This window comes from Anolis sagrei, chromosome 4 (assembly GCF_037176765.1).
Source record: "Anolis sagrei isolate rAnoSag1 chromosome 4, rAnoSag1.mat, whole genome shotgun sequence".
In the NCBI taxonomy this organism is placed as follows: Eukaryota; Metazoa; Chordata; class Lepidosauria; order Squamata; family Dactyloidae; genus Anolis; species Anolis sagrei.
Window position 1 is genome coordinate 27,702,277 of NC_090024.1, and position 16,477 is coordinate 27,718,753.

Genomic DNA, 16,477 nt, shown 5'->3' on the forward strand with positions numbered 1-16,477 from the left:
CACTATTTGCTATTCACTTACATTCTAAGACAAATCCCAGTGATGGTGTTCTTGAATGATTGTATTCTGTTTTCCTTCTGTTTTTAAAAGAATGGATTTATTGGAATTATTACATTTTGGTTATAAAATGCAGTCCCAGTCTGTCCAATGTAGTCTGAAGAAAGCTTTATGAGAGCTTTTAGGGAGAATCATTCCTTCGAAGGAAAGCTGAAATGCTATTTCCAGGTTCAGTCCATTTTATTACTCTCCCTGGCCAGCCCAGAGGAGAAATAATTATTGCATTTTCAGGAATTTGAGAATCTAAAAAACTGGGTATCCTGGACTATATTTTCATCAAATGCTCATTTTCTATTATCCACATTTCATTGGGGGAAAATCCCTGACCCTCCATGGAACAAGAGAATTATTTTTTTCAGATTATTTTTGTAAATGGAATATCTTGGACTAAATGTAGAGCTAGCTATTCCTATTAACTGTGGAAGTCTTTTAACAACTGTGACAGTCCCATCAGTGAGTGTGTCTCGAGTGTCTTTATATAGAGAAATGGAAAGATAGATACACATGACTGTATTTCCTATATATAAAGTACTCTTTCTTTTTACAGGGCTCAGAATTTTCCTTTTCATGATACTCATATACCCAATGCATGTAGCTAAAGTCTGCATATAAAAATAAATATAAAATGTTGGCAACCAAGGAGTGTATAAAAATGTAAGCGATCTTTCATTAATAAGCTTCCTAGCTTAAATAAGAAATAGCTGCAATTCTTGGATGTGAACTTTGTCTCCCTCTTTGTCTCTTTCCCCCCCTGTGTCTGCAGAGTTGTTTACTTACCTTCTAATCCTGGGTAGCTGTCTTTTGCTTTAACTAGTGCTGTTTTTGTGCTCCAAAATAATTCACAACTGAGTCAGGAATGGACAGGCAAGGCATATTGGGGAGTAAAGGCAATGCCCATGTGGTTGGAAAATAGGACTGAAAATGATTTTCATCATAAATGTGTTTTCTACTAAGCCATTTTGAGTTGTTTAAGATGAACTGCATGTGGAGGGGATCACATATTTGAAATCTTCCCTTAATGCAAAACTCTCAAAATGTGCAAAATTAGCATTTCAAGGAAAACAGATTTTGAGAAGAGCTTTCTACTTTCCTTACATTGCTGCTGTGTAAAGTACATCTCTGCATCTAGTGTGATTCACAACTTTTACATTGAATGGCAATATAAATGGACCAAGGTGGGAGATCTGCAATGAAAAGTGCAATGAGCAATGCACTTCCATATATAATGTGCATTCATGAACAATCGATCCATAAGCACAACTCATTTTCTGCAACTTTGGACTGAACGAAGCTTCTCTTCACCAGACAAAAATGGTAAGCACTTCCGTAGGAGAAAGTATGTGCATGTTAGACACCATTAGGATTCAAGCCTATCTCATAAGTCGTATTCTGAAATTATTGTGATTAATCTCCTTCTCATCCTATTTTTTCAACTGCTTTCAATTTTTTCCCAGACAAAAGCAAACTGCTGCAGATTTTCTTAATTTATACACTTTTCTGGTACTGTTCCATTATCTGGGTGGAGGCCAAAAGGGGAGTCAGAGGAAAATAGTCCATTTTATGGAGGAAGGGGAATTGAAGGAGTAATACTGTTTTCCCCTGTTTTCCTGTTATCCCCTCCACCCATATTGCAATTATCAAAACAACTCTAGTTTATTACATGGGAAGCGGGGGATAAACAATAAAAATGAGGAAAATGTTTTTTCTCCTTCAACTCCCTCCAGCATAAAATGGACCATTCTTTTCTGTCTTGGACCCCTTTTGGAGTCAATCTGTATAATGGAACAGTACCGCTTTTCCTTATTAATAACTGCTGCCATCATGATTATTCTGTGATATTGACCACGTCAAATACCTCATCTTCATCTGTGGTATGTTGAAGGGTATGCTAGATCAATGGATTGTGATCCACTTCCTGCAGTCTGGAGTTGTACATTTTAGTCATACAAGTTAGATCGTGCAGTCTTACCCAACCATGTCACTTATCCAAATCAGGCCACATAATTAATATTTTGCTTTTATGTAACTGGCTCCAAGTTCATGTGTCTACACCAGTAAATAAAGATACAGTAAGACCCACACTGCAAATAACTCAAGCTTGTAGAGGGAAATGGTCATTCTAGGTCTTCTGAAAAAAATGTATGGTGTGCTTGTCTGGTAGTTATCATACAGTTGTTGTGGGAGGACCTAGGAAAATCCTAAAGAGGATACTTCTCTAAGAATCTCTAGGTCCTTTAGCACAACCCTATGGTATGCTGTGATCAGAAGTGAGGTAATTTAATGGCATTTGGTTGTGCCTGCAGTTTCACATAACTCGAGTATTACACTTACTAAAAGTGCTCTTCATCCACTTGCAGTTTTTGGTTATAATTTATTTTGTCCCTATAAAACATTATCTCTAACAGTACAGTATTTGGTACATCAAATCTGTATGCATGTTGTGATGAATTGCCTACCTCTTAGGCCAGAGGAAAACTCAAGAAGTAGGCCCAAGTATTTCAGCAGCCATTTTGTGAGATGGTGCATGGAGGCAGCCATCTTAGAGTACTCATTTCCTAGAGGGGGCGGAACTTAAGAGCAGCCTGGAGGAAAATGTGGAGAGCCTTTGTGATTGGCTGAGAGAAAGTGGGCAGAGTTTAGTTAGAGTGCAGAAAAAAGTTGCCTGAAAGGGTGCATTTTAAAATCTGACAGTTTAGTCAGGGTTTCATGGTTGAAGAAGAAAGTTAGGTTTTGGGAAAGTTAGGAGAGGAGAAGTTAGTGAAGCCAAAGTGGTTAGTTAGAGAAAATTGATAGCTATTAGGAAGAATAGCTAGTGTTGAGATAAACAGATCCAAGGGAAAGGACTATTTGGTGTTTTAGGAATTCTAAAACTAGTGAAGTCTGCTAGTTTGCTAACAGAGTGAAGAGTTGTTTTTGGAACTATGTATTGAACTGTTTTAAGGAATTATAAGTTTCATCTCATTATTGCAACCGTTACACATAAGTGCCTGTATTGTTGAAGTTCACACAAAGAAACAACTTTGTTCTTTGTTCATCAACAACTGTCTCAGTGTGTCTCTATATAAATAAGTATTCTTCACAAGATAGGGAAACAGAGTTTCCAGATTGGTGGCAGCGACATTTTAAAGGAATCTCATTGTTATTCACCTCAGAGTTTTGAGCCCTGAGTGTGAATCCAGCACATTCCAGCCTAATTAAACCTCTGGTCAAACAAGAACTGAACTTTCCTTTTTAAATTTGGTGGTAGCCAGTGGTCACATGAAAGTTACCTCAGAATACAGTGTATTTGTGGCAAAGTCTCTACAGCCTCCAAGCATTTAAGCCATTTTAAACAATAATCTATCACACATGTGTTGCTCACATTAATTTATTTGCCCTTTATTTGAATGAAAAGGCATTCCAGCAAAAAACAGCAAATGCAAATAATAACCTCAGTTCAGCCATTGTCTTCCTCCAACTTCTGGTAATCAGGAAGTCCTACCACTCTTCCCTACAGCCCTAATTAGCCAATTCTCCTGCCTTTGTGAGTAAATGTGACATTCAGAGATGTTTCAAGGGGCTGGCCACCCACCCTGAGTGGATGCTGAAGCAGCCCATTGCAAACCCATGAATCGGGGTTGATTATCCTTATTGGACTCCAAGAGGGAGAGGAAAATCAACATTGCTCATCTTCTGTCACTGCACCACAAAATAGCATGGATACAAATGAAACAAATCCATGGAGGTTAAATCTAACAGTAGTTATTAGCAATCATGACTAAATGAATCCATAATGTTTAGGGAAATTATACTGTGAATTAGGTTTTCAGTCATAGGATAATTGTAACCACATCCCACCAAAAATGCTTGCAATTCTTTTTCAAATCCTCCCACTCCACATGACAGTAAGAGCTCTTCAGCAGACTGCCCCAGAGACCAGTGAGTTGTTGTGTTTTTGGATGTCTTAAACAGAGTCTGGATGGCCATCTCTCAGGGTGCATTCATTATATATTCCTGCAGGGCTGGTGTTGGGCTACATCGTTTGTGGTATCCATTCCACCTCTACAATTCTATCATCCTAATCTGTTATGCTCCCCCGCCCCCACTCCCCTGATTATTTGTTTTGTTTAGGGATAAGAATTTGGCATTAAGTGAAGTTTACACACATCATAGTTTAAAATGTCTGCTATTCAAATGGACCAACTGTGTGTTAAAGACAGCTTAGTTCTACCTCTAGCCCTGTTGTACATCTGTTATTTTTTTAACTTTTTTCTTGTAATAATAGGAAACAAGGTAGGAAGAGACTGAATATTAATCTTCCACAGGGTTGCCATGATTTGAAGTCAACTTGACTCAAGTTAGCAAGAACATCACCCACTGAAAAATGACCAAAACCTTGTCTAATGCATTTGTTGTATGTGATATGGCATTCCAATGGATAAAATCATGCACACCCAGAATTTGCGTGTTTATGTATGTGTATATCTCTGCTTCAATCTAAACCAAGACTGGATCTACATTGCCATATAATGCAGTTTCAGAATACAGATTAACTGCGTTGAACTGGATTATATGGCAGTGTAGACTCAGGCTGGCTCTACACTATCCTATATCCCAGAATCTGATCCTAGATTATCTGCTCTGAACTGGATTATACTACACTGCTATATATTCTGGGATAAATAGATAATCTCTCATCAGATCCTGGGATATAGAGCAGTGTAGATGGGGTCTCATATAATTCAGTCTGATTCATTTAGGACCTCTTAACACAGAAGTTTTTTAGCCCTGTTTTTCCAGTTGTCGATGGGGGCTGGACAGGATCTACCGAGTATCATCAGACAATGGTGGCTTGGCCCTACTCTCATTCCTCCCGAAATGGGGGGAAGCATCACAAGACACTTCCTCCTCCATGGCGAAGAGGAAAGTGTTTTTTCAGGTAGGTCTGATGGAGCTACCTGCACTTTCCTCCACTCCCCTTAGCAGCAGCCCCGTGTGTTTTTCCACAGGACTGCTGCTAAGACTTGCCATTTAATCCAGTTAGCTGCAGTTATTTCAAGAGAAAGGAGGGCTACAAAGCTCCCATCATGTCCTTGACAAGTTGCTATCAGTTCACACATAGTAAGGTGACAAACGTTGAGAAAGGACTTGTTCTACTTCTATAAAAGTTGCTAATGGAATGTCACACAGAGATTGGACTTTGTGGTATGATAGGCTTTTTGACCTAAGGTGTTCTTTGTGGTGAGCCAGCACTTGCAAGACATTTCTGTGCACAGAAAATGAGAATAATCAGTGGAACACTCCAAATATCTAGGACACTATTTTAACACATTTGTTTTGTCATAATTAAGTGCAGTGCAGCATATCAATTCATACCATTGGATGTGATGGGCTTCTTTCTTAAAAAGCATCATGCTAGTCTGTGAAAGGAACAGCAGGGGGAAAAAAACTCTGGTCATCAACGTTTAATGTATATTCAAGCAGCATTTGCATATGCACATAGCCACTCGTTGGATCAGGGCCCAAGTGCCTGACATCTTGCAATTGATGGGAAAACATATTTTAATTTTTGCATCATCAGCTATATATATGTGGTTATTCTTGTATCAACATGCAAAAGAGGAATGTATGAATGACATTTTCCTGGGAACTGTTTGACAGCTTTTGATTTAATCTTATCTATTGCTATGGAAATTATGGCTTAATTAATCAAAGCAGAAAAGGACTGATTTCGTTCCAAGGATGATCTCTATTCTGTTAACATGCATTTCCTTCCCCAGACTTTGACTTATATCACAATCTACTCTCTGATTTAGCCTTTCCGAAGAGAGCCACACAGCCACATACTCATTATACAATAGCAGATATTTTCCATGTGCAGCGGTCTGTATGTTAATGTTTACTGGGGTGGGGGTTAGTTTATAACAAACTTGGACCCAGTAAGTACATTTTAATAGTTCAGTCTGCCCATAGGAAGTCTATTAAGGTGGACTGTTTGACTCATTAAATTTTGTCAAAGGCTCTCAAGTTGTCTTGTGTGCGGGAGGAGCCAAGCAGCAGAGTATGTCTGAGGTTGTGCTTCAAGCCAGGAGTGTAAGATGATCTCTCTCTTTCCCGAGCCCATCAGGCATCCTTTAGCATAGGGACACACTCGCACACACATTCCTATCAAGTCATCTTGTGAAAGACTGCCGGCTTCCAACTTGGCTTGAGTGTGCAACCTTAATAAAACACGCCAAGGTCTGCGAGAAAATAGCAGTTCAGCCGCAGCTAGGGCAGGAGAAAGAGACTGAGGCTATGCCTAGGCAGCTGACTCAAAGACGCTGCATGCTGAAGTGTAACAGAGAGGAAATGATAAATCCCAGCTACTATGCAATAAATTGCTCCAGCTTCAGCTAAGGAAGCCCTCTGTTATCATGAAATAGTTTTTTTAAAAGATAGTTATTATCTTAATTTTCTTTTCTTTACCATTTTGTTCCCTTAAAGAGATCTTTAAAGGCAAAGCAAAACAAAACACAAGAGGGAAAGGAGTGAAAGTGTTTCTGTTCACACACACAAAAGAGGGCTAGTAACATGACCGTTCTCCTTGGCTTTGCTTTTCTTGCTGCTGTCCTGACTCACATAGGCTGCAACAATCCACGCCGGGTGCCAGAGTCCAGCAGCACAAGGAGGTATAACCGGATTCAGCATGGGCAGTGCACCTACACTTTCATCCTTCCAGAACAGGATGGGAACTGTCGCGAAAGCACCACTGAACAATACAACACCAACGCTCTCCAGAGGGATGCCCCTCACATGGAGCAGGATTTCTCTACCCAGAAACTGCAACGCCTGGAGCATGTCATGGAAAACTACACTCAGTGGCTGCAAAAGGTAAGTGCTTCATCCCACCCCCACCTCCCACAACTTCTCACCCACGTTGTTTTGTGTTTTGATGTTTGCATGTCCTAAGCTTTTCTGATCCAGGAGGTATTTCTCATGAGGTTTGCATTGTATATATGGTTAGCAAATGTCATAGTGACAACATGCTGTTTGTTGTGAGATAAACTGAGAACAAAGCTTTAAGCAAATTTCTAGATTTTTTCCCCTTTCTCTTCTAGACTTTGTGGAAGAAATAGTCTCTGCCTATCTTGCATGGATAGCTATAAGTAATTTTACCTTGACAGACCAGGTCCATATCTCTATTGGCATATAGTAGAAGCAGGTTCTAAAAATTACACACCTTAAGTTTGGATGCATATATTGTCAATTGCTTTGGCACAGACACATCATTCCAGGTGGATCAAGATAGATGGAAAAGATGCATTATTTAAAACTGAAGTTATTTTCATTTATCAACAATTTTGGTTGAAACTTATGCTAAAGAAGTTGTATTTCTGATAAATGAATGAGTTAAAATAATTGCCCAGTGTATTGGGCTATAAGAAAGAATTGTTGGGATATTTCATGTGTGGGAGGAAAGAGGGATTGGGTTAAGCAAAAGCTCAAATTGATTAGTAAAATGTGCTTAAATAAGAATAATAACACAGCTGGAGGTCCTGAATAACATATGCCCCATATTTCTTTGTAGAAATCTGGCTAGGTGAGGGGGGTACCTCTCACAATTAATCACTGTCATCCTAACATCAGCTTATAATCTGAATTATACAAATCATTTCATCCTGAACTGAGAGACTGCAGTGTAAAAAGCAGCAATTCTAAGATCTGCTAACAAGTGGTTTGGATTCACTTTAACAGATCTTGGAACAAGTTCAATCTGCCAGGGATTCTGCATTTTTTCTAATTTTCAGGTGCAAGTCCCCAATATGTGTATTATATTATTAAAACAGCTGGATGGAAAAGAGAATCCTATGCATGTTTCAAAAAGTTAAGTTGCACTTCAAAAAAAGCAAAAATAAAACTGTAAAGTAAGACTCATCATGATCAATACGATTTACTTCCATGAACACTGCATAGAATCTGAAGCTTTTGGTACAATATTTTCTCACTTGGGATGAACCATAGATATAGAAGATACTAGAGCTTGTTCACATTGGGATTTTGGGACTATAGCTCCCAGATTCCCCAAACCATTCTTGGCACAATAGGAGAGAAGTATACTCTATATTCCCCATGAAATGTGAAAGTCCTCCACCTTCCCTCTGAACCCAAAATCGTTTACTTCTGAGCAGAAAAGTGCATGGTGCATGAGTCGTTTCTGAAGCTTTATCATTGAGGCCAAGCTGTCATTGAGCATAGCTTTGGGCAGAGCTATACTCAATGAAGTTCCTTTTCAAAGATGTGGAGGGAGAAGTCATCTAGCTCAACCCACTGCTCAATGGATATTGTGGAATGTAGGAGGCACCTATAATTTTCTTGACTGTCAGTGATCAAACCTTTGCTAAAATGCTCTTTACCAAGTCCATTAGCCCAAAGTGATCTGTTCTACTGCTGAAATGATACTTAGGAACTTTCTTCTAAATTGTGGTCACTATCCACCACCTTGCCATTTCCACCTTCAGTCCTACCTTCTGAAATGAAAGTGAAACTTTTCATATGGCATTCCTTCCTATGTATGAAAGCGGTTATGCACCATTGAATTTAACAAGGTTTGGTTTCAAGTAGACAGTATAGAAGACTGCATTGTGAATGATCTATAATGAGACTCATCCGAGATGAGGACAACTAAAATGATCAAGGATCTGGAGAACATGCCCTATGAGGAGTGGCTTAAAGAGCTGGGCATGTTTAGCATGAAGAAGAGAAGGCTGAGAGGAGACATGATAGCCATGTATAAGTATGTGAGATGAAGTCATAGGGAGGAGGGAGCAAGCTTGTTTTCTGCTGCCCTGGAGACTAGGACACGGAACAATGGCTTCAAATTACAAGAAAGAGATTACATCTGAACATTAGGAAAAACTTCCTGATTGTGAGAGCTGTTCAGCAGTGGAACTCTCTGCCCCAGAGTGTGGTGGAGGCTCCTTGTTTGGAGGCTTTTAAACAGAGGCTGGATGGCCATCTGTCAGGGGTGCTTTGAATACAATTTTCCTGCTTCTTGGATGGCCCATGAGGTCTCTTCCAACTCTATGATTCTATGATTCATTTTCATTGAGAATTCTCTTCCCTGACACATTGCAGCCTACAGAACACCTCTGAAAGAAAGCACTTGCTTTTTGTGTTTTGACGTAATCTGTTTACAATTTGATGTACCAAATTTCTTTTCTCTTTTCATCAGCATGTAAACAATTTCACTCAGAAGCATAGCTCTTGGATTTCATAGGGGGGAGGATAGCAAACCAAAATGGCTAGACAGTCTTGAAAAGATTTACTCAGAAAAATAAGCCCTATTAAATGGGTGAGAGTTGCTCTTAGTTCAGTGTATATGTGCATGTGTGGGTGTATGGGAGACTGTAGCCAGCAACTGAAACCAATCCTAAATAGATTCTTTTGGAAGTTGGTACACTGAATTCAAGGAGGTGATTACTTCCAGGTTTTGTGGTGGTGGGTGGGTGGGGAAGAGTAGCCTGAAAATTGCACATCCAGTTTTAGCAAGTAAAGGACAAGAATGAAGAGGTAGACACGGGAATTTTTGTGACATAATGATTGTTATTTTGAGCTATTTTTTTTATTAAAAAACCCATTATGTCCAAGAGTAAAAGCTGTTTCCTGGAGCTAGTAGTGCAGTTGGAGTTGTGTACATTTGTATGCATCTTTGTGTGTTGGCGTACATGTATGCTTTTACATTTGTTAAAAAAAGGTTGCCCTGCAAAATTTCATCTAATGGTTCCATGTTCTGTGTTTGACCACTAGGGACTGAGCTAAGCCCACTGTTTTGCCTGCAAACTGCAGAGGAAGAAAAATGACTTTGGTGGGGAGACCTCCTCTAAATTGCCATTGACCCTCAAGTTTTAAGAGAAAAAGATAGATGGTTAAACATGTAGTTAGTGACAAAATGGTATCTTCATGGCTCACATTCTTCAGCGGTTATCTGAACTTTGAAAGTAGGTGAAAGGTTTCCCATTAGGTCCTTTAAAAGTAGCAAGTGGTCAGAGATCACATATCTTTGCTTTTCAGTTTTTGGCAGAATGAAAGGACATGCTTTCCAGGGTGTCTGTATTTGGAAGTGGGCATTAGGGAGGGACAAAATGGGTCATTTCAATGCATTTATTTGTGTACATTGTAGCCTACATCACTACATGAGCCACTCATTGTTTTGCTGCTGTCGGCGCAAACCATTTAAACCACAACTTTCCCATCCAAGAAATGAAACTTTAATTGGAAAGAATATATACTTGAGAACCATCGAAAGCTGCAAAATTAAGGTAATGTCACCTAATAATTTTATGCTAAAGTAATCCGTTCCAATTATATATTTATATTTATATCCCACCCTTCTCCCCACAAGGGGGACTCAACGCGGGCTCACATGAGCATCAGAGGATGCTAACAGCATAAATACCATAAAAATTACAATTCACAATAAAATCATTTTAAAACATTATACAATATCATCAGTAAAATTTAACAATAAATTAATAAATTAATGTGCCAGTAAAACCAAGCCGAGCCGGGAGAATCCAGATTGCAAAATCCAGTTGTGTTAGTATTTGAATGTAATATAGCCAAAGATTGAGTAAATGGGAAATACTAGTCCCAGAGCTATGGCCAAAGTACATCATTATAATTGTGTAAAAAACCCTATCCAGGTTTCTTACATAGTGGGTTTTTTTTAAATCAGTGCTTGTGTCTATGTGCACTCTTAAATCTTTGCTGTAGCATATCACACTCATTAAAACTATTTAGCATTAGAAGACATCAGAACATATTACTTCTATTACAACATATCCCAAACACAAGTTTTGTAGAGCTTGGAAGGGAGACGGACGACATAAAAAAGAACTGAAGTATGGATTGTTTAACTAGGAAGTTGACATTGCAATGGTCTTAGCTTAGCTAATCTGGAAGAAATGCAGTTTGATCTTTTTTTAAAAAAAAAGAGAGAGAAAGAGAAAGAGAGTAGATTTTGGAAAACAAAATAAATATTTTAAAACCCTTCTTGCAATGAGCTGTCACTTCAAATCCCGCTGAAGAGTTCCGTGCCTGACTGTAAGCAATTAAGTTTGGGTGTCGTCCAGTGAAATTTGCATATCCTTTGTTGATGTTTAAGTGATTGGTTGGACAAGGGACCAAGTTAGGAGTGTCACAAAGAGCATTTTTGCTGAAACTACCAGAAGATGATAGCTTGATAAACATATTTGCAGCTTTTCCTTGTGGTATTTATTTTAAGAAGAATAACTTCACTTATCACTTAACCTTTGGTTTCACAACTGCCATGTTTCTTCTAACAGAGTAAAACAGACTACACACTGTTGTGTTTATTTCTTGCAATAACTGGCTATCATACAGCATTGAAATGCTTAGGTTGTAATTTCCTTGTTTAAATATAGTCAAGGAATAGATTTCTGTAATTTTTAACTTGGCAACTTTTCAGGATTTTTCTTCCCCATGCTGAACTTACCCAAATGTATTGTACAACTACAAATGGTTTTGCAACTATACAGATGTGTGTTTATCAAAGTATCCCTCTGCACACTGTCTGTGTTTGCATAATATCTAGAAGAGAAATGGATAAAGTAGAGCATTGACAAAATGTGACTAACATTTTTAGCAATTCTTTTATTATCTACAGAAAATTAAAAAATCCAGTAGGTCTGGGCTTATTAAGATATGGACAGAGTAACACAGGGAGCTGCCTTATATTTAGCTGGTCCATTCGCCCATGTAGCTGGTATTTTCTATGTGGCCCACATGGATTGGCAAAAGATGGCCCATGGGATCCATGTGGCCTAACCTGTTTTTGCAGTTGCCAGTTCCCCAAATAATAATCCCTCTCACATTTCAAAAACAGGAGAAGCTGTCTTTTAAAGGGTGGGAACATGAGCCATCTCACTGACAGCAGTTCTCCAGGGGTTTAACCAAGGGTCTTTTCTAACCCTGTCTTGAGATCCATGGTATTCCCTGCTGGTGGACTATCCAAATACTAACCAAACTAGTCATGCTGAAATTAGAAGCAAAGTGGAGTGAACTGCTCTCCTTCAAAATTCCATAAAGTGCAATTTATTCTCAAAATGAAGTATAGGACCTTCACACCTTGTTCCCCCTCATTAAGGTCAGTGAAGGATAAATTTTATTAATGTTTCCCCTGTTCTACCTCCTTAGAAACTGAAGTTATGAAGGACTAGTTCCTGAAGGAGGCTGGCACTTGCTGTAATTCCAGACCTCCCCCAGACTTGGTTTGATACCAAAAACTGACACACATCAATGCTATAAGATAAGCTATATTTCTGGTAGATTATGCAGCAAGAGAAAGCACCACAATCCCTCAGCTGGTGGGGTCCAGCATTCCCTCACAGCAGGTGGTATGACTTGGCCCTAAACACTAATGCTATCCAGACTGTCCCATGGCTGATTTTCAAGATCTGCATAGATGACTATAGATTCGTTGAGCGGAGATGCAGCCATCTACCCTAGGATGAGGCTGATGAAAGATTGAAACTGAAAGATTTATAGTGCAGAAGCAAACAAATGAAAGTGAAGAGTAAGCCACCTCCCATTCCTATGAGAACTATATAAACAGCTTAGTAATAGAAAAGCTAACTTTCTAGTTCAAGCCCTGTTGCTCTGTTAAAAAAGGATTGTGAATAGCCTTTTCTGGAAACCCCCAAAGATAGAATTTTACCTTTCCAGTACTCTGTCAGGATCCCATATATTGTTTAACATTCAGAGAGATCTGTTTTTCAAAACCAGATCTGGACCTCCAGTCAGTGCTTTTGTACTTTTTGTAATTTTTATCACTCTATGTGGATCCCAAAGAGGAGAATGCCTCCTGAACACTCTGCTTTTCACCATTCCAATTATTCTGACAGATACTATTTCCTTATTATCCCACCCCTGATAGTTGTTGCCCACCACTTGCTATGTGATACTTTTTAAATATTGGTGACTCTGGAACCTGGGATCTTGTACATGCAAAGCATGAACCAAGCTGAAGAAGTCTTTTTTATGAGCTCTGTTGCTCAGGGGCTTCAATGGAATGTCCTCATGGCAGGACTACTGATGGTAAGAGAGCTGTCACTTGGAGTTGGTGAGAAATTAGATTTCCCCTGCTGCCCATGTTGAGATGCTTACACCTGCAGCCAAGAAAAGAGCCAAGCTGTCAACAACCTTACAATTATATAGAAATCAAATTGTCTCATAAACAATGCTGTTTGTATCCAAATATAAAATAGTTGGCTGCTTTTAACATTCAAAACATCTTTCTTCTATTCATGTGGCTGAATGTTGGTAAAGGGCTTTACTCATGCAAATTCCAGTTACCCGCAGAGATACTCCAAAGTGCCCACAACAAAAGTCAGGAGGTCCCCAACATGGAAACACTTAAGGAGTGGTAAAAACAGAGAGCTTATGTACTTGGGAAGAATATTTTAGAAAAGGCACACAAACAGACACACACATGCCCTATATAACAAAAAGCTTTTGAAAAATGCCAACTTCACTTTTGGCTGAGGTTGGTGTTATTGTTGTATCCTCACATTTTCTTTTCACTCTCTGAATGTTTCCCAGGCTTTGAGGAAAGCCTTGACCATGCAATCCCAACTTACTTATTTTCATTAATAACAGCAGTTGGTTGGCCATTTGTGTTAACACTAAATCATACAGGACCATCAGTCAACAAACTTGTCAGTAGAATGTCCCTTTGATATTCTTTTTGGGAGATCTCCCCAGCCTTTAAGCGACAGTGTATATTTTGCAAATGAAAACAACCCCAAAATGGTGAAGAAATAGAATACAATCCACCCTCTCAATCTGCTGTAGTTAGGGGCACAGGATCCCCACAAGTCTAAAACTGCAAAAAAACAAACAAACAAAAAACCCATGTCTTCTTTTCCTGAGAAAACACCTCCCTTGGAATGTCTAGATCCTCCAGCAGGACTTTATAGTCGACCTCCAGAGAAAGCTGACCATAGAGTCACACTAAAGGATACAGAGGATCCCAAAGAGAACATTTTAATCAAATTCTTAAATGATCAGATCTGTAGAAGTTAAAATCACAAATGTTGAGGACTGGCTATGGTCTATAAACTTCCTGACCCATCAAGAGGTCTGCATGTGGCAACATATATAGTCTTGTACCATTGATACATGGACAGTTTCCATATACATTTGGAAGTGCATTTACAATTGCTATCCCCACCTCCTTCTAAATCTAAGCAACCCTATAATGAAGAAGGGGACCATTTCTTTTGTTTCTAGGGCAAAATCTCCTTCACTGCATTGGGAATTAGATTTAGCGCATTGTTCTTCTTTGTTCAAAGCAGCACATCTTCATGCATTTAGCTGTCACTGATCAAGTATAGTAGAATCAAATGCAAGGAAGTTGAGTGATGTAAGTATCTTACAGCAGATGGATCTGAGAGAAACAGACCTCCCAGTAGCAACTGGCCTTGATGTCATGGTTGGGCATACTCCCCCCATTCCTCAAATTCTTTCTAAGTGCATCTCATCAGTGAGGTTTGGAAGAAAGTAATAGGTTAGCATGCCTTCCCCAGAGGTCAACAGATAACCATTTCGTTGTAGAGGCATTCCATCCTTAGATTTTTCTAGGTACTGTTTCCTCCAGAGAAAGACAAACACTTGTAAGTTGTTTGCTTGAGAGTGTAACAACAAGAAAAATCTGTACTGTATTCAACACTCTCTTCTCTTCTTATTCCTTCTAGCCTCCCTGTGTATGCGTATACACAACTATTTTGGAATGTATGTCTTTGACAGGACACATTGTTTTTCCTTGTTTTACTGTAAAATGCCATGTATACTTGATGGTGAGAAGAAATGACCCAGACTGGCCACAAAGCTGGCAAATCACACTGGCAAAGATCTAGAGAAAATTTAGAAAGAACACTTCTTTAGACAATTTAAACCTTTTAGTGTGATTCTAGAGTCAATTAGAAGTTGACCCTGGAATCATAGTGAAGGATCTTGTAAAGCCCAGAGAGAACACTGAGAGTCATGCTGGAGAACCTAGAAATGTCTAGAGAAGTGTTCTCTCAGGTTAAAAAAAGGTGTTTCCCATTTTGCTCTAAATTCATGTTCTTTTCCACTTTTGTAAGGATTCTGCACCTCTACCCCCCATGAAAGGTGAGGGCTGACTGTATTGCTTTGAACTATTTTTATTTTGAAGTAGCTTTGTTTTGACCTGTTCCCTCCTGGTAGAGATAAACTATCACTGGACAACACACATTTTGGTGCCTCAAATGTTAGACCAGTTTCTGGATATATTTGGTCTGCTGATTAAAAAAAAATTGGTACCACTTGTCTGCTATCAGTTTGAGTTTTTGAGATACAGAACTTATGTCATCTACCAGTTGCCATTTGCTAGCCTATAGAAAACCATGATTACCATATCTAAGAAACTAGAGATGATTCAGTCTATTCAATGCAATTTTTTTGAATCGGTGCCCCAAATAACACCAGGAACAGTCCTAAAGACCAAGACACCAATATATTTTGTTGGGCTGTGTGACTTTGCAGATGTCGATCAGTGTGGTTGCCTGCATTTTGGACTCCTTTGGGAATCATGGTTGTGAGACTGTCCTGATGGATGCCTTTGCATCAAAATGCTGTGCCCCACCATGTATGCATACAAATCGGGGATGGATTGTATGCACTACTTTACAACTCTTATAGTCCTAGTCTGCATAAGTGATGTTGAGGAATTTTGGGAATTGCAAACTGGATGTTACTTATGTTTCCACATTACTCCTCAAGTGTCAAAAGGATAGGGCAGGTTGTATTAATCCAGAGGTCAGTGTGAGGCCCCATCAGACTTTGGAGTACAGCCAAGTCACTTTAGCCCAGGAACTCTGAAAACATATTGGGCTCTGGGTTGTCTTGCCCATGTTCTTATGCGTTGCAGCTTTCTAGTGCTAGTTATTATTTTTGTTCCATTTTCTACCCAGAGAAGTGAGAGGATTTGAACCCCCCACACCTTTTAAAGAAAATTGACCTGATTCTCACCTCCCAGACTAATATAATAATCAAAGTACACATTTTAGGATTTTTCAATATTGTTCTGAGCTTCAAAATGCATCTAAAATGTGTACAAAAATACCTATGTGGGGAAAATGTTCAAAACTAATCAAATGTCCTTGGTGTAAAAAAAGGTTGCAGGTTGATGGAGAAATGGGACACAAGGGGTCTATTAATCCATCCATAAAAATCTCAGGAATTGGGAATTGCCTGATCTTTCCCTGATGCTGTTTATGCCAAGAAATTCTCTACAAAGAACCCAACATGAGTAACAATTTCAATAAAATGGCAAAGTCTCTGTCTCTGGAGGATCATCTATCAGTAGTGTTGTGACCTCTTCCAACTGTATGATTTTATGAAAATCTGTAATGGAAAT

The 16,477-nt window shown here is 39.0% G+C and overlaps 1 protein-coding gene across 2 annotated transcripts in view; it reads left to right on the forward strand.

Moving 5' to 3' along the window:
* Positions 1 to 6,119: 6,119 nt before the first annotated feature.
* The window catches only part of ANGPT1 (angiopoietin 1), a 162,713-nt gene continuing 152,355 nt past the window's right edge, over positions 6,120 to 16,477 (forward strand). For both annotated transcript variants that reach the window (XM_060775770.2, XM_060775771.2), the window contains exon 1: positions 6,120 to 6,909. In XM_060775770.2, the coding sequence (XP_060631753.2) occupies positions 6,610 to 6,909 (300 nt within the window). In that variant the 5' untranslated portion in view covers positions 6,120 to 6,609. The remainder of the gene's footprint in view (positions 6,910 to 16,477) is intronic.